The sequence below is a fragment of the Silene latifolia genome, chromosome Y (assembly GCF_048544455.1).
Source record: "Silene latifolia isolate original U9 population chromosome Y, ASM4854445v1, whole genome shotgun sequence".
NCBI classification, from domain to species: Eukaryota; Viridiplantae; Streptophyta; class Magnoliopsida; order Caryophyllales; family Caryophyllaceae; genus Silene; species Silene latifolia.
The window spans coordinates 347,546,596-347,574,439 of NC_133538.1; the positions used below are offsets into that span (position 1 = coordinate 347,546,596).

At 42.5% G+C, this 27,844-nt stretch overlaps 1 protein-coding gene and 1 long non-coding RNA gene across 2 annotated transcripts; one reads left to right on the forward strand and one right to left on the reverse strand.

Annotated features, from left to right (window-relative positions):
- The first annotated feature begins 1,139 nt into the window (after positions 1-1,139).
- LOC141626622 (uncharacterized) lies at positions 1,140-6,595 on the forward strand. The gene is made up of 5 exons (XR_012536225.1): positions 1,140-1,407; positions 3,364-3,519; positions 3,621-3,990; positions 4,066-4,298; positions 4,403-6,595. It is a non-coding gene; the product is annotated as an uncharacterized LOC141626622 (long non-coding RNA).
- A 2,292-nt stretch (positions 6,596-8,887) lies between these two features.
- On the reverse strand, positions 8,888-10,486 carry LOC141631578 (uncharacterized). The gene is made up of 4 exons (XM_074444231.1): positions 10,458-10,486; positions 9,738-10,094; positions 9,413-9,593; positions 8,888-9,331 (listed from the first exon to the last, which is right to left on the reverse strand). Exons 1-4 carry the CDS (start codon positions 10,484-10,486, stop codon positions 8,888-8,890), a joined length of 1,011 nt encoding a protein of 336 aa, XP_074300332.1.
- Positions 10,487-27,844: the final 17,358 nt, after the last annotated feature.

The following is a 27,844-nucleotide window of genomic DNA, read 5'->3' on the forward strand; positions in this document are numbered from 1 at the left end:
TACAAAGTACTAGAGACTTACCAAAGAAATCGACGCAAGAGAGAAATGAACAAGGACTCACAAACCGTCAACGATCTTGGGAGAGATTAGAGAGGATTAGAGTTACGTATAATGTTTTAGGTTTTGTCAAACGTAAAAAGTGAAACAGTAAATCTTAATTTATAACTTTAATCATCTCTAATCAAACAGCGGAAATAATCTCTGTCAGACCGGATACTCGGTCGAGTATACAGTATACTCGGCCGAGTATCCGCTACTCGGTCGAGTATCCCCTACTCGGTCGAGTATTCCATTCTCGACCGAGTATTCCTGGACAGTAGCCTAACCAAAAATACACGACGCACTTACTCGGTCGAGTAAGTCATATTCGACTGAGTAACAGACTTAGAAAAACCGTAGTATTAAGTGTTATATCGCAATTTGATAAGGAGGTTGAAAATAACATGCCAACCATGTATACACGAAATGATCATGATGAAGGTATTTGGATTAATGAAGAGACTGGCAAATCCAAAAAACGTTCCCGGCAGTAGTGACATTGCATTTTTATTGCATATTTTAGATTACAGTATATAGTTTACTTCATCTTGTAATTATTTTATTTTTCTTTTGAAATACACTTACCAAATTGGGTTTATCCAATAAATTATAATAATTTGGTTTGTGTTGCTGGAAATATGATTTGCTGTTGTATATTTTTCAGCTGGCGGAAAAGAAACACTGATATTTGTATATCTATTCAAAAAAACACAAATTCTCATTATAGACGGACACTATCCGTCTATAACTATAGACGGATAATGTCCTCTCACAAAAGAAAGTGGATAGTGCAAGTGGGTGGGAAATGGATACCCCACTTGCACTACCCACTTTAATTTGTGAGGGAACACTATCCGTCTATAGCTATAGACGGATAGTGTCCGTCTATAATAAGACGTATTGTCAAAAAAATGAATTCTGAAAAGACGACGGTTATATACTACAAACATAGGCAACAAGGACGGTCCTTAAAGGACGTTTGATGGTGGATGCGTCCTATATTGATACACAAAAATTCGAGCCACTTGTATTTTAGATAAAGAAGACGGGTCCATTGACCAACCGTCTTTATTTGAGTACAACAGAAGAGAAACAAGACTGTTTAGATAATGAACCGTCCTCATTTTATACACAAAGATGACGGTTGAAAACTAGACCAACATCTTTCTTCTTCATAATTGAATAATTCAATAATCCCATTCCCTGCATACATTATTCAGTTCCGGTCTTTTCCCTCTCACATTCTCCCTAACACTAATCAAACTTTCAGTACCAGTAGTCCACGGCCGCATCGGATATAACCACAACATTCACCACGAATCCACGCCCTTCATTGCTCGCCGTTCTCAACATTTAGGATCACATATCGTAAGCCCCATTTCTCATTTTATTTTTGCTCAATTTTATGAATTACCCATTAATTAATTAATATTTGTTCATTTTATGATGCCAAATTTACTGTGTTAATTGAGATTTTATACTAGATAATGGCAAAAATTGTTGGCGTCCATCAAGGATAGCAACAAATTCTTAGTTGCTATTTTTTTTGTTAATGACGTGCTTTGTGTGAAAATGTAAATAAGAATTTGGTTTACTGCTTATTTGATAATTCAGGATTTATCATTAGTTTATTGGTAAGTTTAGGTTTATTTGTTTGAAGAAAATAATCAGAAACTACTTTTTTGCATCATTTGGATTTAGGGTTGATACAAAATTGGGGCTTTTGTATAGTATATTGTTTTGGTAATTTTCTACCGAATTAGGTTAAGTCGGGTCAAAGTGGTCTTACTCGTTGTATGTGATTGAGTTGTCTACGTTTAATGCTTGATAAAGAAATAAGAGATGTAAGTAAGGATTAACACAAGAGATTTGGTGACGCGGAAAACCCAATGTGGGAAATGACCGCGTGAAGGGACGGTACCTTTCCAATGATTGCACTAGCTTTAAGTAGGAGGACGGATACAATGATGATGGCACGATAAGCTAGCTAGTATAATATGCTGTGTTTGTATGATAGTTCTTGAATGAATATTCTTCCTTGTCTTCTTGGCTATTTATAGGGTAGGAACCCTAGACGTGTCCTACTCCGTTTATGGTAATCAATATTAGTCCTACCATGCTTCTTTCCATATACCCGCCCCCCTTATCCTCTGTTTTCCCTGGAATCTCCCTGAATTCTCCCTTATGATTCTTCAATGCGTGGGCTCCTTCTATTCACGGGCCTTTTGTAATTACCAAGCTTCCTCGGCCCAACTCATTAGACGAAATCAGATGGGCTTGTTCCCTATAAGGCCAATGTGTGGATTTTGGCCCAAACAGTTTGCCCCTAATTCCTTGTGAGATACGTCTCGACGCGTCAAATAAGGAATTACGGATTTTAAATCTCGCGCCGTCTTTCACACAACTTCCAAAGCACTCATCATTATCTCTACCCCTTCTCCTCATTTCTCGCGCTCCTCTCCCTCTCTCCTCCTTTATAATCTCAACTCTCTACCTTCCTCACTTCCTTAATTCCTAAATTCAAAACCCACCCTCTTTCTAAAACCCTTCTTCTTCCCCTCGCTCCCTCGTCGGATTCCGCCATCTTCATCGGTGCTTCGCTTTGTCAGGTACTTCCCTTTTCTTGCAATCTTTCTTTGATCTTCTTCTTCTTTCCTTCTTTGACCATGGGTAAAACTCATCACACTGCCTCGACCTCTACTCCGACCAACCAAAACCCAGATCCTACTTTCCTTCCCGTAATCTTTTCGTCCACCCCCACGACTGTAACTCCTCCCTGACCACCGCCGATATCCCTCTGATCAAGGAGTTGCTTGGTCTTAGCGATGGGGTCGATATTGCTATCCCTGAGCCGGGCCAAAAGGCGGACGCTGTTCGTGTAGGATGGGTTTGCCTTTACCTTTATCCCTTCAGATATGGTCTCCGTTTCCCCTTCCCCAAACTCATGCAAGATTTCCTTCGAACCAACAATTTCGCAATGGCCCAAATTTCGGCCTCCATCTGGAGGGTTCTCCTCTACTCCCCGTCACCGACGAATACCGTGACACCATCTTCCCGGGTAAGTCGGCTCGTATGTATGAGATCCAGGTCTAGGGAAGAGGCCGGTTTTCTTTTCATTCGCTAGTGGTGAGACTCCCTTCGAGGCACGTGTCGAGTCGAGGGATGAAAAATGGTTTGAGGATTTCTTCTACCTGAGGAAGGCCTCCATTCAGCCACCTGCCGACTATATTTTCGAAGACTGGGTGATAACCTCGAGTATGTATCTCTCCTGGCGCTTGCTTTGCTCTTCCGATGCTTACTGGCTTACTTTTTGCTTTTGTGCAGGCCCTTGCAACATGATCCATCTGGGTGATTCAGCATCTGTCCGCAACAAATTGTTTTGCATCTCCGTGCCTGAGAGAAGGTTTCCTGATCTGCTACCTGATTTCTAACCTGGTTCTTCTTCCAACCCTCAACAATCAGTTCACAGCATGTCGTCTGGTACGTCGTCTTATGGTAACTATTTTATCTAACGTTCCTGATGCCTGACATCTTGCTGTTTTGTCTAGTGATTCGCGATACCTGACATCTAGCGATTGCAGGTTCCAAAGTCGACCCTCTGGAGGCCATCCTTCAGAGCGCTAAGAGAAAGAGAGCCGTTGGAACCCTGATGTGGCGTCTGCGTCGAAGAGGATTGCCCCTACTGCCTCCTTTCAGTCTCCTCCTACTGTTCGTCCCAAGCCTCTGGAAGTCAGCCCACTGTCCCGTCATCCCCCTACTCCGCCTGCTAGTCCTGCTGCTGCTACTGCCAGTGGTGGCATCATTGCTCACTTCCCTGAGTGCTTTGGGAACGTGGATAAGGTGCCATACTGGCCCGAGATCGACAAGATCCTCTTCTCTTCTCTAGTGGTAGTGTTCTCAGAATTCTTGCCGGAAGAGATGGCGGAGAATGACGTACACAATGCCTTCATGGTAAGTATTCTTCCTCTGCCACCTGTTCTGAATTATTTATGTCGAACCTGCTAACTCTTCCTTTTCTGCCCATAGGCCTTCCAGTCAGCTCTTTATAATAGAAAAATGATTAACGTGGTGTAGACCACTAGTCGAGCTACCAGTGCCAGGAACCAAGAATTGTCTCAGACCATTGCTGATTTGGAACAGCAGCGCTCTGATCGGAGGGGACGTGTGGCGGAGCTGAAAGCTGAACTTGCTGGTGCCAAGAAGAAATTGAAGGAGGGAGCTGACCAGCTGGTGCGCACTGATGCGTGCATTTTATATAGGTATTTCATACTTCATTTGCACGCATTTCTATGCATTTTGTGTAGTATTTAGCTACAAATGTCCCACGAATTGGCTACTTTGGTTTATCTTGTATTATTTGCAGGTATGAATCGGAAAGGAGCGTAATTAAGTTGAATACATGTCCCTATGCATGCATTTAGGAGAGGAGTTGAGTCGGAGCTTTAAGACTACTATTTTGAGATGCGCAAAGAAGTAAGTTAGCTAGGCGAGCAAAGGAAGAATTTCAAATTGCTAGTGCCTACTTTGAAGAGCCATATCTCGAGTTCTACAACTGATTTTCAGGTGATTCTAATTGGAGAGTCTTCTAAGCTTTCCAACACCACCAGAAACGCCATGTTTGCCTAAGTAACGAAGAAATGGCATCCGTTTGAAGTTCAGTGCGCGAAGCAGGAATTGTGCGCTGGAAAGTACTCGATCGACTCCTTTTTCTACTCGATCGAGTAGAGTGCCTATTTAATAAGTGTTCGATCGAGTACCTAAAGTACTCGATCGAGAGGTTTTAGCTTGGTTTTGCTCGATCGAGTGATATAAAAGTCCTCGATCGAGTAAATCTCTATTGGGTTCGGGCTTTTTAGCCCTAATTTGTTTCTAGGTCAAATAATATCGCCTTTCCTATAAATAGGAAGATGACAGAACATCTAAAAACACACTTTTTCACATTATTTTTCCCCTGTTATTGCTGCTACTTTACTTTCCTCTCTTTTTCCGGATCTTTTCTCTGTAATTCTCTTTTTCCCTTTTTCTCTCTTTAATTAATGTTTATTATTTCTCTTCCCTTTGTTCTTGCTCTTTTCTCACTTATGTCTAGCTAACTCTCTCTACTAGGATTTAGGGGAGTCGATGAATGAATGTTAATTGCTAATTAGGTTTACAGATCGTTCGTTGTTGTCATGTTTTTGTTATTAATCACTGCTTTAATTGTATTTAGCTATTTGAATCGATGCATTTAGCCTTTTTAACCTTGGTAAGCCTTGACTTGGACCGAAAGGTTGGAAGGGGTGAGACCTGCAGTGAACAATATGATGCTTTAGTGAGGGCGGAAGCTAAGCTAATAGTATTTTAGGGTGAATTGAGACCGGAAGGAGATATTCGTTGCCCCTTAGACTGACACATCGACTGATCTGTGACCTTAGCGGCAATTAACTGACGTTCATTGATGACCTGACATCCTAGTTTTCTCTCTCTTTTTAATTTATCTTCTTCCCTTTTAATCTCATTAGTTTAGTTAAAACAATTCAAAACCCCATTAGTGACCGTAGACAGACCGAATAGACAAGTAGATAGTGACCGCCTCCCTGTGGAGATCGACCCTACTTACTTCTAGCTTATGTTAGTGTACTTAGGTTTTATTTTTGGTACCTGACGACGGTATCAAATTTTGGCGCCGTTGCCGGGGAGGCAACTACTTTATTTACTTGTTTATTTTTGTCTGTCTTTTGCCTCAAGGGATTTTTGCCTCAAGAGATTTATCCCTTGAGGCCGTTCTAATCTTTTTCTTTAGTGCTGTTTTGATAGGCCCTACAGGTCCTACCTAGATAGTTCTAGGTAAAATATCGTCAAAGGGAAGACTTGAGTACCTTTGACCTCCACCTATGTTCCATTCTATGGTGCAGCAGGTGGTTTACTGTGGGAGATGTGGTGCTGTTGGGCACAATGCAGCTATTTGCATCGTAGAGAACGACGGTTTCACGCACCCATGAAGTGTGTAGTACTTTTGCTGACTCCCTTAAGCGTTCTGATGAAAAGATCACCGAGCTGATCACCCTTGCCACCAACTTCGTTGCTTATGCTACCTGGCGGGGTAAGATCTGCGGGATACGTGCTGCACTTGTTGAGCCTCCAACCCTGCAGTCTATTGAGGAGGAGCAAAGGCAGTTGGCGACTCTTTATCCGGTTCAGCCTGAGTTGAGTGTGATGATGCCTGAGGTTGGCGAGGTTAACTCTCCTACGCTGATGAAGCAGACAGTTGTTAAGGAGGCTGCCGTGGCTAAGGGAGCTCAAGAAGCTGCTGGTACCGAGGGCGTGCAACCTGGTCCTGTACCTGAAATGAGAGGTCAGTAGGAGAAGGCAGCGGAGATGCCAGAAAGGGAGGTCATTGATCTGGCCTCCAGTTAAAAGTTTTTATTTTCAAACTTCTTTGGATGGTGGTCTGACCCTGTATGGGCAGATTTGTAAAATTTTTAAACATTTTGTTTTGTGTTTACCTGTCGTGGTGAAAGTTAACTAATCTTGGGGTCATGTTTTGGCCATATTTTGAAATGCCCCTTACTTTAGTTTTGGCAAGTTTTATTTATGTCAAAATTGGTGTTGCTTTGTTTTTTACTTATATATTTAGCTTAGGAAGCTGTCGTGTCAGCCTGCTGGCCGATTTAGGCTAGTCACGTAAGCCTGACGAGGCTGAGTTAGACTCAGCTAGCTGTCGTGTCAGTCGAATGACTGATTTAGGCATATGCCGCACTTTGGGTGGAGTGGCCGTGTCAACCTATGAGGCTGATTTAAATCAGTCGCGTCGACTGAAAAAAAGAGGCGATTTAGGCTCTAGTCGCCGTGTCGATCCAATGACTGATTTAGGCGTATGCCGCATTCTGACTACTTAACCTTGTTCATGACGCAAGGTGTGTTCATCATGTTCAAAGCCAACAGGGGCGTACCTTAGGCAAGTTTATCGTCATTCTACGACCAATGGAACGTTGCAGGATTCTGGTAGCTCAGAGATCCCTGCGCTCCATATGTTTGTGCATGCATGCTGGGGCCCTGATTGATTGTGTTGAGTACTTGGTTTTACGAGCTACGTTTTTGGGGGTGGTATCCAGGGTAGCTGGATGAGCTTTAAGCTGTCAGCCAGGCTCTATTTCGTATGTTCCACAAGCCGCCCGGTGAGGGTGCTCCTACTGGAGAATTTAGGTTAGGCATGTTGGAGTGCCATGTACCTTGTCACCCCGCGTTTGCAGTTGACAGTCCTTCTAGCCACACTTTCAATGTACCATAAATATTAGAGTTCAGAGTAATGTATTCATAGAAGCCTGAAAACAGAAAATTCCACCAGAGCGATGTGAAGTACCTTATGTTATCTCATAGGGTGCCAGAGCAATTGTGGTCCCAGGAAGCTTAGAGACCACACAACTCCAATAGTAGCTTTTAAAGTTTAAAGAAATAAAAGAAAAGAAAATGGAACAAAAGTGGAAGTATGCCTACTACCCATTTTTTTTTTTGGCTTTTCTTGATACACTACTCTATACACTAAACTCTACTTATTATTAAAAGTGATACCTCTTCAGGTGAAGTATATTCCATGGTTTGTGTATGATTTGACCGTCCATAGTCATTAATCTGTACGCCCCATGGCCAACAACGCCTTCTACCTGGTATGGTCCTTCCCATTTTTAGGCGATTTGCCTGCCTTACGATTCTTGGTGTTTTGGAACACTTCACGGAGAACCAGGTCGCCTACCTCCAGGAGCCTGATTTTTACGTTCTTGTTGTAACTCTTGGCGACTGACTACTTGTTGGCAGCCAGACGTATTTTTGCACTTGCTCGCAGCTCGTCTATCGTGTCTAGGCTCCTGATCATCTCTGCACTGTTCAGTTCCCCTGTCATACATCCATACCTATGGGTTGGAACTAGAACTTCTGATGGAATTACTGCTTCTGCACCAAACACCAGGCTGAAGGGTGTCTGGCCTGTCGCCGTCTTTGGTGTCGTTCTGTCTTACCATAACACTAGTAGCAATTCATCTGACCACTTTCCTCCTAACTCCTGTAAGCTCCTTCTTAAGTTATCCATGATGATCTTATTGCTGGATTCAGCTTGCCCTTTGAATTTTGGAGTCCTGGGTGCTGACTTTTTCAGGGAGATGTTCCATCTGGCATAGTATCCTTCCGCGTCGTTTGAGATGAATTGTGATCCATTGTCACATATAATTTCTGACGGGATACCAAACCTGCAGATGATGTTACGTTTGATAAAAAAAATGTCCTGTTTGTCTTTTACCTCTGTGAATGCTTCTGCTTCTATCCATTTGGAAAAATAGTCTGTCACTACTAGCATTCATATTCTGTTTCCTGTGGCTCTAGGCATAGGACCAACTATATCCATTCCCCACGTCATGAATGGCCAGGGAGAAATGATGGGATGTAAAGGCTCTGCTGGCTTATGGATCATTGGCGCTGAGCGCTGGCAGGCGTCGCACTTCCGGGCATATTCTGTCGAGTCTGCCCTCATTGTGGGCAAGAAGTAGCCTTGTTTGAAGGCTTTGTTTGACAGACTCCTACCCCCTGCATGGTTTCCACATTTGCCACTGTGGAGGGCATGCAACATAGTGTGTGCTTCTCGCCTATCCAGGCACCGTAAGTAGGGTCCTGCCAACAACTTCCTAAAAAGCACGTCGTCAATTAGTATGAATCTGGAGGCTTTCATTTTAAAACCCCTTACCATCTTCTTGTCATCTGGCAACTTGCCGTGTCTCAACCAACTTTGGTATGGCATCCGCCAGTCCCACTCATCTGTCTGGTCAGCTGTCTGATCGTTTGGCTGAATAGCTGTCTGATCATTTGGCTGGACAATTGTCTAGCCATCAGTGGTAGGTAGAACTGCCGCCCCATCTTGCTGATCTTCCAGTTCTCCTTTATCTGCTTCCTCTAATTTCTGGACAGATGGTTCCAGCATGTGTGTGATGGGGATGTTAGCCAACTCGGCCGGTTTGAAGGTTACCTCCAGAGTTGCTAGGGCATCTGCCTTCACATTCTTGTCTTTGGGGATCTGCTTGGGCTTGCAATCTTTGAACTTTTGTTTCAGCTCCTTTGCCACCTTTAAGTAGGCGATCATCTTTGAGTCCCTGGCTACGAATTCATCATTCACATGGTTAACTATCAGTAAGGAGTCACTGAATATCTGTAGGTTCATGACTCCTAACTCCAGAGCTAGCTGCATTCCTAGTATAAGGGCTGCATACTCTGTTTTATTGTTAGTTGCCTTAAATTCACACCGCACTGCTTGCGCTATCAGATCTCCCTGTGGTGATCGCAGGATTAGTCCTACACCTGCCCCCCTTTGGTTGGAGGCTTCGCCGATGTGCATATGCCATACTTCTACCTCTTTGTTCCCTTTAAGGGTTAGGATCTCCTCGTCTGCCAGATTCTGGATAGCTGGGCTGAAATCTGACACAAAATCTGCCAGTGCCTGTGATTTTATCCCCGTTCTTGGATCATACGTGATATCGTAGCCACTAAGGTGTAGTGACCATTTTGACATTCTGCCTGACAACTCAGGCTTCCTACATATTTTAATGGACAAATGGTCACCACATGTATGCTGTGGGACTCAAAGTAGAGGCGCAGTTTGTTTGATGCAATAACAAGTGCTAGTACCAATTTTTCAAGAGATGTGTACCTGGTCTCTGCTGGTAGCAGAGACTTGCTTACATAGTAGATCGCCTCGCTCCTTGTCTCCGCTCTCGACTAGAACCGCACTTACTGCTACCTCTGTGACAGCCAAGTAAAGAAACAATGGTTCTCCCTGTTCTGGTTTTAATAGTAGCGGCGGGGTGCTGAGGTAGTGCTTCAGCTCTCTGAATGCCTGCTCATAGTTTGCCGTCCACTCGAACTTCTGGCTCTTTCTCAATATATCGTAGAATAGCCTGCACTTGTCTGAGGATCTTGAGATGAATCTGCTTAAAGTTGCCGCTTTTCCAGCTAGCCTTTGCACATCCTTCAGTTTTTCTGGTGACTCTAGCTGTAGTACGGCCTTAATCTGCTCGGTGGTGGCCTCTATTCCTCTTTGAGTTACGATGTAGCCCAAGAATTTGCCGGATGAAACTCCAAAGGTGCATTTGGATGGGTTTAGTTTCATTTTGTATTCTCTGAGGGTGTTGAATGTTTCTGCCAGATGCTGCATGTGATCCTTAGCTTTCTCTGACTTCACCACCATATCGTCAATATATACCTCCATGGTTCTTCTTATTTGTTCTTTAAACATCCGGTTGACCAGCCTATGATATGTGGATCATGCGTTCTTCAGCCCGAAGGGCATGACGTTGTAGCAGTATATTCCTCTCTCAGACATGAATGCTGGCTTCCCCTGATTTGCTGGATCCATTTTGATTTAATTGTAACCACTCCAGGCGTCTAAGAATGTTAACATTTCATGTCCAGCTGTTGCATCCGCCATTGCGTCAATGTGTGGTAGTGGGAAGGGGTCCTTTGGACATGTCTTATTGAGATCGGTGAAGTCCACACATACTCTCCATTTTCCATTCTTTTTGGGCACCACTACCACATTTGATAGCCATTCTGGAAACTTTACCTCTCTTATCTTGTTTGCTGCTAGCAGGCTGTTTACCTCCTGGTTGATCACTTTATTCCTTTCAGCTGCGAACTTTCTCCGTCTCTGTTGGATGGGCTTGCACCCTAGGTCTACGCTGAGTTTGTGTGTTATGATGGAGGTATCTATTCCTATCATGTCATCATGGGACCATGCAAAACAATCCATGTTGGCTTGCAAGAACCTGATTAGCCATTGTCTGAGGTCTCGTGTGCATCCTGCCCCTATTAGCAAGGTTTTCTCTAGGTGCAGCTTGTCCAGGTTGATCTGATCTAGCTCCTCGGCTGGAGGCTCAATGTATTCGTCCTGGACACGCTGTTTCTGTAATTGCTATGCTGGAGGGCTAGCAGTGCACTTTAACGCCTTCTTGTAGCAGCCTCTAGCTTCCTCATGGTCTCCTCGAATTGTTTCCACTCCCCATGGTGTGGGGAATTTTACACATCGATGATATGTTGAAGGGACTGCTTTCATTGGATGCAACCATGGTCTTCCAAGGATAACATTGTAGGTAGATGGTTCATCTATGACCAAGTACCTTACCTATTTATTGACTCCTGCATAGGTTGGGATCACGATTTCTCCCAATGAGTTAGCTGTCTCTCCACTGAACCCTACCAGCGGGATGGTTTTCTTCTGCAAGTCTTGCTCGCTGAACCCCATGTTTTCTATGGTTTTCAGCATGATTAGGTTAACCGAGCTACCAGTATCTACCAGAACCTTTCTAACTATGCAATTGGCCATTGACAGTGTTATGATAAATACATCATGATGTTCATGTCCGTCATGTACATCCTCTTCGTCGAAAGCAACAGCAGGCAGGTCACTGTGAGAAATTCTGCAGGAAGTTTCTGGCCTATCTCCCTTAGTCTCAGTAGCACGCCTTTTAGCTGTTGAATATGTCAATCCGCTTAAGTCCGAGCCGCCTGTTATCACGTTTATTATCTTGGTGCATGTCGGTGGCGCTGCAGGCTTTGCGGAGCCCACCTTATCTTGTTGCTTGCCCCCACGTGGTAATAGGTGGCTCAGTTCCCCTTACTCACATAGGCGCCTAATGTCCCTGCGCAGCGTGTAGCAATCCTCCGTGTTATGCCCGATGTCACGATGGAACTCACATTTTTTCTTACTGTCTTTTCGCCATGTCTGTCCTTCTACTAGTGGCCTGGGCCACCTTATCCCATCTCCCTTTTCTTTGAGTGCTTTCAGGATCCCTTCGACGCTAGTTGTGAATCCATACTTTGCCACTGTGGAGAGCTGTCGATTTGGATCCTCTACCATATGGCCTGTATCTTTCCTCCTTGCTGGTGGGTTACTTTCAATTTGACTTCTCCATGATTGATGTGCTGGATACGCTTGGCGTACTTGGTATGCTGGCTTTGGCTAGGATATCTTCCTCTAGTCTGATCGCAACTGCTGCCTTTTCTTGCACTGCTTCAAAGCTATGGCAAGGTTGCATAGTCAGCTGCTTATACAGGTCTGACTCATGGTGTAGGCCCCTTCTGAAGGCTTCCACTGCTGCTGACATGTCACGCTCCCATACCGCCACCTTCTCATTGTTAAATCTAGTGTTGTACTCTCTAATTGTCTCACTTGCTCCTTAAACAACTCTGTACAAGTCGCCTACATGCTTTTGTGGCTTCCGGCTGCTTGCGAATTGCGGAGTGAATGCGTTTACCAGGTTGGCGAATGTGGATGTCGATCTGTTAGGCAAACTTACGAGCCATTGGAGTGCTGGCCCCGACAATGTGGATCTAAACCCTATGCACATACATGCTTCTTTTACGTGTCCTACAGCTGTCACTGTCATCATTTTCTGCTTGTATTGGCTTACGTGGTCAAAGAGATCTGTTGTGCCATCAAAGAGAGGCATGTTTGGATTTGTGAATCCCTTTGGCATGGCGATAACAGATATTGCATCCACGAATGGCGAGTCAACATAATTGTGGAGTGCTGCCTTCTCGAGTGGAGGTGGCAGTGCTGGGACTCTGCTTAGCATCTCCCTCAATTCTAGATACTGCTGATTGCTCAGGCTTCCTGAGTCCGAGCTGCGTCTGTCTGCTATCTGCTGATTTGGAGTGCTGCTTCCAGGCCCGAATTCCTGAGGATTTTGATGCAGCGTGGTCCCTAATGGAGTTGAAGTCACGAGCATTCCCTGGTGCCAGCTTACCCACGGACTACCTGTGGATCCTGTACCTGGTGTTTGGTTAGTTATCACGAGGTTACCACCTGAGATGTTACCTGGTTATATTTCCACATGGTTGGCTGGCTGCCAGCTGTCTGATGTGAGGTATCCAAGTCCTTGTGGGGTTATCCTTTTTGGAGTAGACACTTACACTGTAGCTAAGCATTTTGGAGTAGACACTTACACTGTAGCTAAGCATGTAATGTCTTAATTTCTTCGTTGCCCAGACTAAGGCCAAACACGTCTTTTCAAGAGGTGTATACTTAAATTCATCGTCTAAAAACTTTTTACCGTTGTAGTAAATAGCTCTTTCTTCTTTGTCAACTGTTTGGGCTAACACAGCCCCTATTGCTGTATCCGTAATAGTTAGATACAGTGATAATGGCAACCCGGCTACTGTGTGGCTTAAAATTGGTGGAGGAGACAACACTTCCTTTATATTATCGAACGACTTATGTATTGAAATCTTCGTAGGAAACCTCGAATTTCTTTCTCGGTCTCGGGATGGGGCATTTCCATAATGGCTTTTATCTTTGATGGGTCTACTTCGATGCCACAGTGGCCAACGATATGACCAAACAGTTTGCTAGAGGTGACCCCGAAAGCACACTTCTGTGGATTCAGTCTCATGTTGTACTTTCGCAATCTTTGAAAGAATTTCCGTAGCACCCCAAGATGACCACTGTGTTCCTTTGACTTGAGTATCATGTCAGCGACATAAACATCAACTTCTTTTTGCATCATATCATGTAGCAACGTCGTTGCTATTCTCTGGTATGTTGCCCCAGCATTTATCAAACCGAAAGGCATTACCGTGTAACAATAGGTTCCCCATTGTGACGTAAATGTCGTCTTATTCATGTCTTCCTCCGCCATCCTAATCTGATTGTAACCGGCATATCCATCCATGAAAGATAGTAATGCATGATTTGAGGTATTATCATTCAAGATATCGATGTGAGGTAATGGAAAGACGTCCTTCAGACTATCTTTGTTCAGGTCCCAAAAGTCCACGCACACGCGAACTTTACCATCTTTTTTCGGTACTGGCACTACATTGGCGACCCAATCCAAATATTCTGACACCTTGATGAACCCGACTCTGAACTGTTTATCAATTTCTTCCTTAACCTTTAAAGACCACTCCGAACGCATTCTGCGTAGCTTCTACTTTACTGGTTTAAACCCTGGTTTCATCGGGATCTTGTGCTCTGCAATTTCCCTATCAATTCCCAGCATGTATTTGTAAGGCCATGCGAAAACATCTTTGAACTCCCCCAGAAGGTCAACGAACCCTTTTCTCTCTATGAGATCTAAGGTAGTTCCTATCTTAAGCTCCTGTGGTTCTAGGGTGGTTCCCAGATTGATAGTTTCGGTATCTTCGATCACCGAGTTTCTTTGGTCATATTCTTTTAAACCTCTAACCAATTGTGGAAGTGGTTCTACCTCCTCTTCTTCTTCTTCAACCTGTTTGCCTTCGGCCTCATTCTCAATGTCACTACTAAAATAATTATTTTCAAAAATTGAATTGCAATGTAAATAAAACAAGTCGTAAGCAAACTGGTTCATCTTATTATTATTGATTTGAAATTGCGCAAAATGCGCAAACATTTGAGCCAACTGATCAGAAGTCAGCGGTGAGACAATAGAGGTACCCGAGATAGGCCCCAGGATACAAGAATTAGAAAGAGGTGCATTGAAAGGAAAGACTTGGGAGGGGGTGACTTCGACACCTAACTCCTTAGACTCAAACTTAGGACTCTTATCAGACTCAGACTCAGACTCAGACTCAGACTCGGAGGCGTCATCCAGCTTGAACATTTCTCCTTCTAAGGGCAGTTGAACTTCTAGTCTGTGATACAGTAGTAATCTATACCCACCCTTATTTTATCCTCTAGGTACGACATCCTCCTTTCTGATCTAAACCACCACTGATGCCAAGCCTTGGTTATCTTGCTCACCTCTGTGGCATCCCAACCACAACGTGGCAATATGTATCCTACCATTAGGTCTTCTGAGGACCCAACCTTGTATGCGGGTGAGTTCCCGTCCGTGCCATTGAGGATTATGTATTTGGGAGGATAATTGATGAATGCTAGATAGTTCAAGGTCAACTTCTTCTTGTTTTCCTCTCTCTCTCTCTCTCTCTCTCTCTTCCTGCAATTTCAAGAATCAGGGTTGGGAGTATCTTTCCCTCATCACCATGTTCATCTCTTCATCGATTCTTATTGCCGAATTCCGGATTCCTAGGAAGTTCACAGCAGTAGTGAGTTTGTTATTGGCGTCTTTTATCATTTGGTTTTTAAGATAACTCGAGATCGGTTTCCCAGTATTGTCATCTGTCTTAGTCTTTTGGAATTGCTTAATGAGGGAAGCCTCTGATGTCGACCCTTCACTAAGTGCCTCGACTAAAGTAGGTTCTTTTGAGGATCCATTATCTGGAACATCCTTGGCAATAGCAGTGTGGTTCGTCTTCTTAATTCGATAGGGGCGCCCGGATCGAGTAAAATGATTAGACTTGAGGACATTTTTCCTTAGCTTCAAGATTTCATCTTGGGTTCGTGAGACGATTGCTCCTTTGGCAAGGTAAATATCATCTTCATTATCATCCCAAATTCCATGGACTCCATGCCCACTCCGGAGATTGTATGGTGTGCAGTCGATACCGAAATCCACAAATCGAACTTCGTTCTTCGGGCTTGGAAGGTACTTTGAACAATCAATGAACTCCGTTCCTACAAACAAACCCTTTAGGCGAAAAATGGGCCGGATCAAATGGGTCATATCAATATTGTCTTTGACAAATACGGCATTTGTGTGATCACCAAACGGGTTGGTCACGTTGTTGGGTTTGACCATTGGGATTGGAAGTGTTCCACTCTCGATCATATCTTGTATTTCATGTTTAAGATGGAAAAAGTTTTCCGTGTAATGCCCCTTGCCTTAATGGTATGCACATTATGCGTCTGGCTTGTACCATTTATTTCGTTGTTCCAACGGTGGTTCAGGAGTTGGAGCTATGAGGTTCAATTTCCCTTGGGCCATGAGTCTTTCTAAGGCGTATGTGTAGGTACACCCTATGTCAGTAAATGCTCTTGGGCTAGAACATTAAGGCGTATGCCGTAAGGCTAATAGCTTGAATATGATTGGCACTAGCATACGCCTTTGATTTAGAGGAGGAGGCAACAGTATACCCCTTTAGTTTCTCTATCTCAGCAGTTCGGAGGTCATCTTCGATTTTCCTCCCACCCCTTGTAAATTCTTTGAAAGTGCTAAAGTTTTGATATTTCAATACATCACCGTAGACGGGTCGGAGATTCTTCAAAAATTTATCTACCATTTTTGTTTCCTCTGGTTTCCTGGCTATCTATACGCTTTCTGCGCGCCATCGGGCCTTGAAATCAGTGAACCCTTCCTTTTCATTTTGAGTCATAACTTCCAGAGTCCTCATAGTGGTTTGGATCTCTGCGTTATGAGCATAATGTTTGCAAAATTTCACGGTGATGTCCTCAAATGTAGGGTAGTTCTTCAGTTCAAGGTGATAGAACCAGGCCCAAAGGGTGTTCCCCCAAAGACTCAGCAAAGATGGTAGAGAGAATACTTGCAGCAGGTACACCTTTCAGGGCGAGGTGTTCTTTGTAGGACCGAATGTGTTGGAGAGGGTCCTTCGTTCCTTTAAAATTTGGGATGTCAGTGAGCACAAAGTTCTTAGGGAGCTCATCTTGGACTGGGGCATAGGTCCTAGAGTTCTCATAATGGACGCTCTCCACCTGAGAGAGCTTTAGTAGATCCCCAATAACCTTGAACCATTTTTCTAATTTAGTCAGTTCTGGTGGGGTAGGCACACTGTTTTTCCATTGATCTTAGCCGTAATGGCTCCCAATCGAGTCATTATCAACTCCAAAGTCTCACCCAGCTTAGTGACAGCGGCTTCTATTGCTTTTCTTCGGGTTTGAGGCGACCTTTCTACAAAAAAAAAAAGCCCGGACCAATCAATACTCGAATCAAAATCCCCTGCACAAATAAGGACTCGACTCACAGACTTGACCTTTGACTCAAAATTGACTCAAAGACAGAACTAGACCCAAGAAATGAGCTAAGTAGCTCACTTGTAAGGGGTCACATGGGAGAGGGGTCTAGACCTAACAAGGGCTATGACTCTACTCAACTAACTTCTTGACTTGGACTTGACATCGACCTCGTTTGACTAACCCGTGACTGAACCAAACCTGGTTCATGGGCTCATGGAAAACGTCCTAGGTGGCTTGGGCGACCCACTAGGGTCGTGTACTTGACTTGGTTCACTTGAACCGTTAACATGACTATACTTGACTCGAAACATATTCTATGCTTGGGAAAAGTGAGAAATCATTTCAAAATTGATTTGAAAATGGATGATTTGAAAATAAGATTTTAAATGGGCAGCATGCCGGCTATAAAAAGCTCAATCTGGTCGATAAAAAACATACATCTATTTCGGCAGCATTCTGAGTTTGAAAACATGCTTGGTTTGAAGACGGTTTTTCAAAGAAACGGTTTTGACAAAACAGCTTGAAATTTTTGAAAAAAGCATGGAGGATGATCATATAGCACATAAGCATTCGCATATTAATGGTGCATGAACCCAGACTCTTCTAAGTCTAGGTCGTTCTTCTAATTGGGTTTATGCCAATGATCCACCATATCAAAGAAAGTCAAGTCTCCCATAAGCAGAAGTGTACAACATGGTAAGAGCAAGTACTTAAAGATCTCGGCGGTACCATCTTGATATTTAAATTAGCAGAGTGGACGTCACCTCCTAACCATTTATATCGACCAAATAGGTGAGGTGGTCCTCCTAAAGTCTCAAATGGATGATGCATGTTTGCAAAACAAATCATAATGTTAGTCCTATTAGCCATCATTTTCCTTTTCAAGTTACAACTCCCCAGCGGAGTCGCCAAAATGTGGATGTGGGTATTTGATCGTAATCCACGAGGTGAAAATCGTTTTGGAGTCGCCGCCAAATTTAAGGAAATTTGGGAACCTTTTTGAAAAACGAGATTTGAGTTCGTTGTTGAACGTACGTGGTGGGAAGTTCGTTAATAAAACACCCACCCCCGCCCGTTGCAATAATGGCATCTACTTGGGACTATGATGGCTAATTGGACAAGACTACGATTGTTGTATGAGAATGCAAAACACCATTTTGATCCTAATATGTGAGCTTGGTTTCTAATCGTTTAATGCATCTAATTTACTTTGTCCAAGTGATTTAGCAGGTGAGATTGATTTGAACTATACTAACAAGCATTCACAAACATGGCTTAGATGGGAGTGGGGGAGCCGTTAGGAAGCTAAACTATTACAACCCAGATGATTCTCGTCGACTCGATTTGCAAACAACTGAATTAAAGGTACAACTCGATCTAAATATAATTGCTAAAACGTGACACTTGACACACGCTTGACACGCCTATCTAGGCATCTTAAAAAACATGCCAATGATAAGGGCACGACTCACATAGGACTTTGTCCTTAGCCTCATCATCGTTTTGCGCACCCACTTTGATTTAATTGATTAAATACTTCAATTTAACCAATTAAAACAAAGGTTTTGTAAAATCATTTTGACTCAAAATAAAGGACTAACTTGACCAATATTTAAACTATAAATTACATTTCTTGAAACGAATTACAATAATTACAACGATTAAATAACAATAACATATGAAATAAAACCGCAATAATTAAACAAAACAAACAAACCGAACCAAAGTGGCACGAAGGCCGAGACAAATAGGCACGGAGGCCGAAGCATCACACGGCCAAAACGGGTGATCAATGTTGACTATTTTAGTCATCGAGATTCATGAATCGGATGCTAATCATGCGCGATTCAACTAGCAAGAAATCGTCATAAGATGAGATGAATTCATTAAATTCTTTAAAGAAATTCATTTAAAATCCTATGTCGGGTTTTGTATGACCTATGAATGTCTAATTCAATTAACATGCTTCCTACATATTAATTTGGCCAAGTTGTGATTTAACAACGATGAACAATACAAATAAACATACATGTATCATAAACCAAGTAAAGCAAATCTAGCATGTGAGCTAATCTTAAGTATTTCATAATTAAAACTAGAACAAGTCATTAAAACATGTGAAAACGATCTAATTACTTCGTAATTAAACAAGTGTGAAACATGTGAGAACGAATTAAACTAACCAAATTTCATTTTAGTTAATTTAAAACATGTTATCGTCATACAATTAACAAACTATTTCATTTTATAATTTAAACATGATAATTATTCTAACTAAACATGTTATCGTAATAAATTGAATGACAAGCATATGATCGACATGCTATTTATTGTAAACAGCGATTAAACATTATTAGCATCATAACTATGAAACATATTAAAAAAACATGAGATGATAATTAAATGACGAAATAAAAGCAATGAAAAGGCCTTAAGGCCGTGTACCACACGAGCAAAAGGAGAAGGAAAGAGACGGGATTTTGTGCACCCTCCACTTACATGTAAACTTGGGCACCACTAGGGATCCCGTATGCAAGTTTTTCTTAGAAGGCGCGTCTTCGATGATTGTAAAACAAATATCGAAACAATTTAACAAAATCAATTTCGAAAAACAAAACAATTTCTCGCGTAAAAGGCCCTTCGTGCAGCGATTTTCAAATGAAGATTGTGACTTCGTTTATTTCTCAAATTTAAATCCGAAAGAAGTTTTGGAATTCTTAGACTCCAAAGATTCAAAATTTAGCAAAAAACAGAGATAAAAATGGTTAAAACATGACTCAAAATGGACGACAACCGGTGCTATCCATAACGCGAGAGAACACGAATAAGAGAGCAAATCGATGCTCTAATGTTCGTCTAATCTCTTCTGTGAACTTTGTTCATCATTTCTGGGTATGATAGGAGTTTAGGGTTTCTTTGTTATGTGAGAAAGGAAGGAAATGACTAGGGTTTCGAGAGCTCCCAAAACCGTGTTGTTTCGTCCCTATTTTCGGTGTTCATGTGTGTGGTTTATATAGGAAACGAGAATGGGGTGCTAGGGTTAGGTTATTTGGCTGTTATGGAGGCTTAGGAGTTGGCATATGGAAGGGGTAAAAGAATTTTGTTGAGATATGGAGTATGGAAGGATATATTTTCGGTTTTGCAAAGGATGTGGGAAGAGATTATGTTTCGGTTTTGAGAGGATTGTGTGAGCTGTTTGGATGGGGTAAATATCTTCTCTTACTTGGGGAATAAGTAATAGAAAAATGGGGGAGGTTTTAGTCTTGGATGGGGGTCGAAATTGGGACGGGTTTGCACCCTGTTTTGGCGCGGTAAAACAGGGGCCCAGGTTGGGTTATGGGTGCGGGTTTTGGTATGGGTTTGGACGTGGGTTTGGCCTAGGATAGGTGTTATTTTGGTAGACTAAGTGATGGGTGGATGGATATGCTAGTTGGGTTGGTAATGGTGGTGTTTTGGGGTTCGGGTTGGCTCGAAAAATAGGGGAAAAGGGGGCTTGCTTGGGCTATTTGGGTGTCGGGTTTGGGGAAGAAAAAGGAGGGGGATGGGTGGTGGTATAAGGAATCGAATTTGGGACCATGGGGATGGGTTTGCTCCAAATCTATGCCTCGGAACTCGTGTCCAAAATCGTTCAAAAAAACGAGCTTACAACCGTCTTAAAAGACCTCGTTTAAAACCGCTTGAAAAATGAATTATTCGAATTAAAACAAAACGATAAAAAACACGAAACCGTCACATATTTCATTTAAAATAAATTGAAAATAAAACTTAGAACAATAATTTATTTTTCAAATAAATTATAAAAGTTTTAAATTTTAAATAAACTCGGAAATATGAAAACTGATGAAATAAATTTCACTTATTTCGAAATAATTTAAATTTCATTTAAATTATAAAACTGTCAAATAACGCTTGTCCCGCATCACAAAATGAAATCCGCTAACGAGCGATGTAAGTAAACATATGTCCTATCATCATCGGGTGTTTTGTTAGGATTTCTGTAAATTCCAATATCGACGGATACGTGTATCTACAGGATTTCTTAAAGAAGCCTCTAAATTTCAATGCGAAACCCCTATGGAAGGCGATTGCCAGACTAGAATTGACCACTTTTAGGAAGTGCAATGCCATGTATATCCACCATCCGGATATCTAGTATTGGCATCGGTCCATAGCCAATACCTTAATAACAAGAAAAGAAGCAAATCATATGACCGAACTTGACCTTACCTAGTTAGAGTCTTACATGAATGTCCATGGGAAGTCTAAGAACGGTTACAACATTCTCCAATTGTTGTTGGAGAGGTGGATGGACAACTAAGAAGGAAAGGAAAAGATGGCCTTCATTGTCAATGATGGCTTGATAAAAAATTTGGCTAAACACTTTAACCAAAACACCAATGAGAACAAAGCTTACAAGCCGGTTAAGGGTGGTCATCTCCTTGATATAAATATTCTACTTCACAAATTCCATTGGGTAAGACATGATAACTCAACCCCGGGATACGATTGGATAATCAAGGAAGCCGACTCCATAGTCTTGCCATGAAAAAGTTGCCGCATTTCCCCTTACCGAAACAACTATCTTATTCCCATCTCCCGACTTGCCAAGACAATCATCAACGAACAACAAAATCCAAATGAAGACCCCTCCTCCTTAGTTATACCGCCTTACCCCTTTGTCTTTTAAGAATTCACAATCGATGATCCAAATGTTGTGGAAGGCAACGATTACTTGATTAAGTTGATGAAGCATGTCCATAAGGAGGCTTACAAGGATCGGGTGAATGCCTATTATGCCCAATATCCACCACTCTTTCACCTTGCTAGGCAAGGACTTCTTGACCCTAAGAGTCCTTTGTCGGATTGGGTGGATAGAAAGGTATTCTCTCCTCAAGCCTCCCAAGATGAATAAAGGGAAATCCGGGTTGCTAGGAGTGAGGACCATGTTGATGATTAACATGGGGAGAGTAGTAGAGCAAGCAATAAAGAAGGTGATCAAAGTTCAAGGGATGATGATGATGGTGATGCCTCCGGATATTTGGAGGAGGATGATGATGATATGACAATGAGTGTTGGTTGATTGTTTATTAACGAAAGGAGGATGTCACAATTAAGGATTTGGTGGCTTCCATAGCATCTCATCCTATACCATTGTGAGTCTCCTACCCCTCCTTTTGCTTTATTTCTTGTCTCATGATTACATACTTTACATGACTAGTAGTTAGGGCATTTAGAGAGTCGTTTTTGGACTCTTTATGGCTAAGAGTTTTTGAGTCCTAACAACATCAATGGATTTACACCTCGGTGACATTGAGGTGACTATTTTTTTGCTCCCACCATGAAGAATCCAAAATGACAAGTTACTTATCATGCATTGCATTGCATAACTTATAAATAATCTTCCCAATTTTTGGACTAGCAATATTGTTTAGTTTGCTTTAGGGAAGTTCATTCATAAGCAACCCGAGTTTATTCAAATTAGCTCTCCAACCTAATAGAAAGCATGCAGTATGTAGCATAGTTTAATTTGCATCATGTGTAATATATATCATGTAATATTCATTTAGTATAGAATTCATGCATTTTATATAGCCTCATGCATTTTTATTTGCATAAATTTTCTGTCGTTTTGTCCATTGAGGACAATGTCCACACTAGTGTGGGGATGGGAAATTCTAATATCTAACCTATATTATGAAATGATAAAAATTGAAAAATTTGAAAAATTCCAAAAACATGTTCTTTCTTTTTAGCATAGACTTGTATATACATGTTTGTTTGTCACTCTTATCACATGGGGGCGACTACGCCACATTCGAAGCATAAGGGATATAAAGAAGACCGCATGGTATGATCTTTCCGAATCTCGTTCTCCCTTTCCTATATGTTAATGACAATGTGGCTACTTTTTGATGATGTGGTTTATATCTATGTGATGTTAGGAGTTGCATTTAGTTTATAAGGCATAATAGTTGATAGAAGCATATGCATTAGAGTTGTACATATGTCAGTTGCATCATGGCATGTAGTTGCATTGTAGAAATTTTTTGTGATAATGCCTAATTGGGAAGCTTGACAAGTGTATATAAGGCCTTTGTAGATAATTTTCTCCTTGAGACTTTTTTTGCTAGAATACCCTCAAGACACCCTAAGATGTGTCATACTAGTATCTTTTGACCCGTGGACTAAGCCCTAGTCAAGAGTACCTTGTAGTTTGATAATTCCTTGGCTACCATTTATTCCAAGGTGACCTTTGAAGCCATGCACGTTCTTTCACTTCTATCATCATTTTGTCAACCAAAAGGGAATGGGCACTATAATCATCAAATTGAGTTTAAATGCCAAATGAATGTAAAAAAGTTTGCAATTTTGTCAAAGAAATAAGGAGCAGAAAATAGACTCCTATGCTTTTCTAGAGTACCCTTGCTACACATGAGGTTACTCTCAATGTTTAAATGTCATATCAAAGCCGAAAAGTAAAAATGCCAAACATCAAAAATGGTAAGAAGTGTTCTTCAACTGTCAAATGCTACGAAAATGGGGGGAAAAATAACCCAAAAGCAAACTACCATCGTGAAACTCAACTATATTGATTCCTTTATCCATTGATGGTCCTATCTTTGTTGCATGGTGGAGAGGAGATGACCCTTCTTCTTGTCAAGGCAAGAGGGGGAACTCCACAATCCTACAGTGTTTTCTAACACTATAGGGAATTTGCTCTTGACGAAAGCATTTAGCAATTGTGGACGAATGTAGCCTAGTTTAACACAACTTCGAGGTGACTTGTTTGTATCCTCTTAGACTTAGTAACTTGGAGAACCAATATCTATGATGGAATGTGTACCCTTAAATTGATTCCCTTTTAGATGATTTCCGCCACTTAGATGAGGAAAGTGCCTATTCTTTTGTAGATTCATCCTTTGACGTATTTTGTGTGCTTAATATTTGGATGCATCGCCATTTTCTCAAGCCCCGCCTTGCCTTGCAAGAAGACATCTTACCACATAGATGTGTTGTTGTGAGTTGAAGGGGCGGAGTGAGACCCGCTAATTGTCTCACATCGGCTATGTTATTCGAATAGTATAAATGAAGGTCGTAGTTTTAGTCACCTCTTTACTCGGGACGAGCAAAGGTTCGGCTTGGGGATATTTGATGTGACTCGTATTTACGCACATTTAGGCCCCTAACAACCCTCGTTCCTACGCTCTCTAGCATGCATTAGGGTCGTTTCTTATCTTTAGCTTCATATTATGCATATTCTATGAGGTTTTTTTGCCCTTGGTAGGAGAGGAGTGCTAGCCTTGCTTAAATGGAGCAAAACGGAGCTAAATTGATCGCATCTAACGACCAAGCAAGAAGGAGGAGAAAAATACTAAAAGCCTAAGTCAATAAAACAAGTAAATGGGCAATGATGAAGGACCCCTACGACCCCTAAAGGATACCCACGAGTTAAGGGGCAGCCAAATGAAAGAAGAAGCAAAACTGCCCTTCAGAACGTGCGTCCCAGAGCAAGGACGGGCATCCCAATGCTAAGTACGGGCGTCCCTATAGTCAGCCCGGACGTCCCCAAGGCAAGACGGGCGTCCCACAGAGCAGGAGGAACGGCCATTAGAAGGAGGTCGTGCATTCCATTCCGGGACTTCCAAGGCGTTGGACTTCATTTAAGGGGCTTAATCGTCATTTAAGCTCTTAGTTAACCTAATACTTGTACTTAGTATAAATACTCCCTGGTAATAGGAAATTAGTAACAAGTCAATTAGAGATTAGAGAGAGATTAGACATCAATTAGCTTAATTACACATTAATCCTTCCTTAATTATTGTTCAAGAATTCTTAGATCTAGTTGGGTAATTGAAGATTATTTGGGTTTTTAATGGAGAATTGACAACTCTTCATCATCAATCAAAGTTTTCTTCTATTATTCTTTCCTTTCCATTTACTCATCTTAAAATAGGTATAATTTCTTTACTCCTTACGTAATTATTGCTGATTGCTTTACCCTTCTATTATATTTATACTTGTTAAGATGATTGACACCATTGTTAACATGTTTTCCATGTTAATGAGTGAGTAGTTCCCTAACTAGGGTTAGTGAGGGATTAGAGGAGTTAATCATGGGGTAGATCTATACTTAATAAGTTCATATGAATGCTTACTTGTTGTAATTTCAACATATGCACATGTTATGCTTGATTGACAACATAGCATGATTCTCTTATCATTTCAACAAGACTTGTAAGACATACACTAACTCAAGGCTTGTTAGACCATGTATATAGTTGCATAGGGAAAACCAAGTTGATGTAGGTGTTGTAATGTTTTGATCAACTCGGCTCCGATACCTAAGTCTCCCTAGAAATTGTAAGATATAAACTAACTCGATTCCATTACAACAATAATTACTTGCATCTATATAACTTATTTATGTGATCTCATCATGATTCCCCTATGAACCCATGACACCCTAGTGTTTTTAATCAATTGTTTACAAACTCTATTTGCTTACTTTACTTTGCTTTCATTTATTTAGTTTTCCTTTGATAAGTAGTTTAAATTGCAAATATCAAATTCAACCCAAATTGTGACACTAAGACATAGCTATTTTCAACCGACAAATCAATACAATACCCGTCCCTTGGGATCCGACCTCTACTTGCCACTCTACTAAAAGTAGTTTGTTGAGATTATAAATATTGTTTGAGGGCATAGAATAGACAACAATTCAAGAGCTACTATCAGAAAGTTGGGGGCTGAGTCCTCATGAGGTGGTCAACATCCTACACGAGATGCCACATAAAAAAGAACCGTCAATTCCCTTACAAAAGCAAAAAGCAACAAGCATGGGGCGATGAAGACGTACCTCAATCGGGTACTAAGCAAGCCTTGACAAACGGAAGGTCTCGTACGACACCTCCCGCAACACCAACTCCTCACCTCCACGACCGTGAAGTTGCTCTAAAGCCTCGTCAGGCGACGACTCCTGAAACAACACTCTATACGGGTCGACAGGTGCCACAAAGGTCTCGCTGAAGCACTAGCGACCCAAACGCTCACCAAGGTACCAACCTGGATTGATCGCTGTCTCCAAGTACAAGCAACAACAGCTACGAGGCTGCAGGCACTATCCAATGAAGGCAGGCACCTCTGTGTAGTGCTCCCAGGGCCTCGCAACAAACTGAATTCATAACGGAACTAGTCAACTAACTGGGGGCTTTCTAGATACCTAGTCCCCCTAGCTCTATATTTTCTCTTAAAATGAAAAGGACAAGGAATAGAAACTCACATCGCCAAGCCGAAGGGCGTTCACCTGACGCCAGCACTTCAAGTAGGTTGACTTGGTGGACTTCTGCCACGCCACCCTCCAACCCTTCACAGCTGGGTAAACCTGAGGCACCTCGCCTACCGTCTTCGGGCGCATGATATATAGGTAAGAAAACAACCAAGCCTTCAACATAAAACATAACAACATAAAAACAACCAACTTTCAAAACATCAAAATAAAACCCCCACAAATCCACAAAAACAACGCAAAACACAAAAAAACACATATATAAAACGCCCGCACCTCCAGGATGAGACCAGAACCAACCAAGGTAGGAGCACTCCCCTCGTCCATCGTCTCTAGACGGACCGCTGCATGCAGGTAGCGAGTGAAGGCTTGCCAAAGCAGGCGTCACCCAGTCGTACTGACCCAAGGTATCCATGTCAGCAAGGAAGGGATGTACGTTGGTCGACAAGAGCTCACTCTTGTAACCAAAGTACATAGTACCTAGGAAGTACCACAACCACAACCGTGCCTCCTCCGCGTAAGCCAGAGCCTCCACCTTAAAGTGATCTGTCACTTAAGAGTTCGCCATTAGTACAGGTGTCACGTTGGTCGGCGGAGGTAGAGCATCGTCGATCAACCCGTGATCGCGGCAGAAGACACTCTCTACGATATCTTCAGAAACTGAACTGGGTCTCCCCACAAGGAAGACCCGACACCAGGGCAAAATCCTCTAAGGTGATGGCGATGTCCATGAACTACATGAGGAAGGACGACGTTGTGTCACAATAATGATCCAACATAGCACGGATCAAACACATGTTCGACCGAATCGAAGACCCGTGTCGTGCCAAGCAGCAACTAGCGGGCCCATGGCCGACCACCTTATCAACACCCTCGAGCCCACTCGCAGGACGTCATAGAAGCCCATGAAAGTGGAGAAACCTGAGAACGTCCTCATGTTAGCGACCTCTTGAAATTAAAAATCAAACAGGATCAGAACGCCTATTCAGGCTCAAAATAACAAAAATGACGAAGTTAAGCAAGATAGCAAACTCACCAGGCCCTTGTCTGCACGGTAAGAGATATAGGTGTCAAGCCGCAGTAACAACTGGCTGTCGTCCCAGCCCTCGAACCAAGCAGGCACCGCACGCAGGTTCTGCCCTCGCTGAACCCAAACCTGTCTACTCTCAAATTCCTCGACAACAGCGTCTTCCTCCTCTCTCTCCACCCTCCGCCTCTTCGCACCGCGAGACTGCACACTACGATGATGACCCCTCTCAACAACCCACACGACTCCCTCAAGCTCCTGCATGGTGACCCGAGGAGCACGCCTTCTGGTGGTGACTCTCCTCCCGGTAGAGCTAGCCGCGGACTCCGCCCGAGTCACAACACCAACAACTACCCTAGGCTCTTCCCGAGCATCTGCAACCCTCTTAGCACCAACGACCTCCTCAAATACAGGCCCCTCCTCAGCAACGTGCTCGACAAAACTGGCTCGAGAGCTCGCCCCGAAGTATTAACCGGCCCTGACCGAGCCAAAGACCCAAGCTAAAACCAAAGTAAAAACCCACGCCAATCGAAATTTCGGCATTACGACAGCACAAAATAACTAAAAGCCAAACCAAAATCACTGATAAATACAAAAAAACAGCAAAACCAACAAGGGCAAACCGGCCAAATCCCATCCTTCAAAAATTCAAAAAACTCACGCAAAAATCCACAAAAAA

What these genes read in the sequence shown, in the direction of transcription:
- LOC141631578 (XM_074444231.1), bottom strand. Translation starts at nt 10,486, where the DNA reads ATGGCGGATGCAACAGCTGGACATGAAAT. An exon ending in GCAACAGCTGGACATGAAAT is followed by an intron (nt 10,095 to 10,457) that starts GTTAACATTCTT and finishes CGTAACTCAAAG; the next exon opens with AGGAATAGAGGCCACCACCG. An exon ending in CGAGGCGATCTACTATGTAA is followed by an intron (nt 9,594 to 9,737) that starts GCAAGTCTCTGC and finishes TAAAATATGTAG; the next exon opens with GAAGCCTGAGTTGTCAGGCA.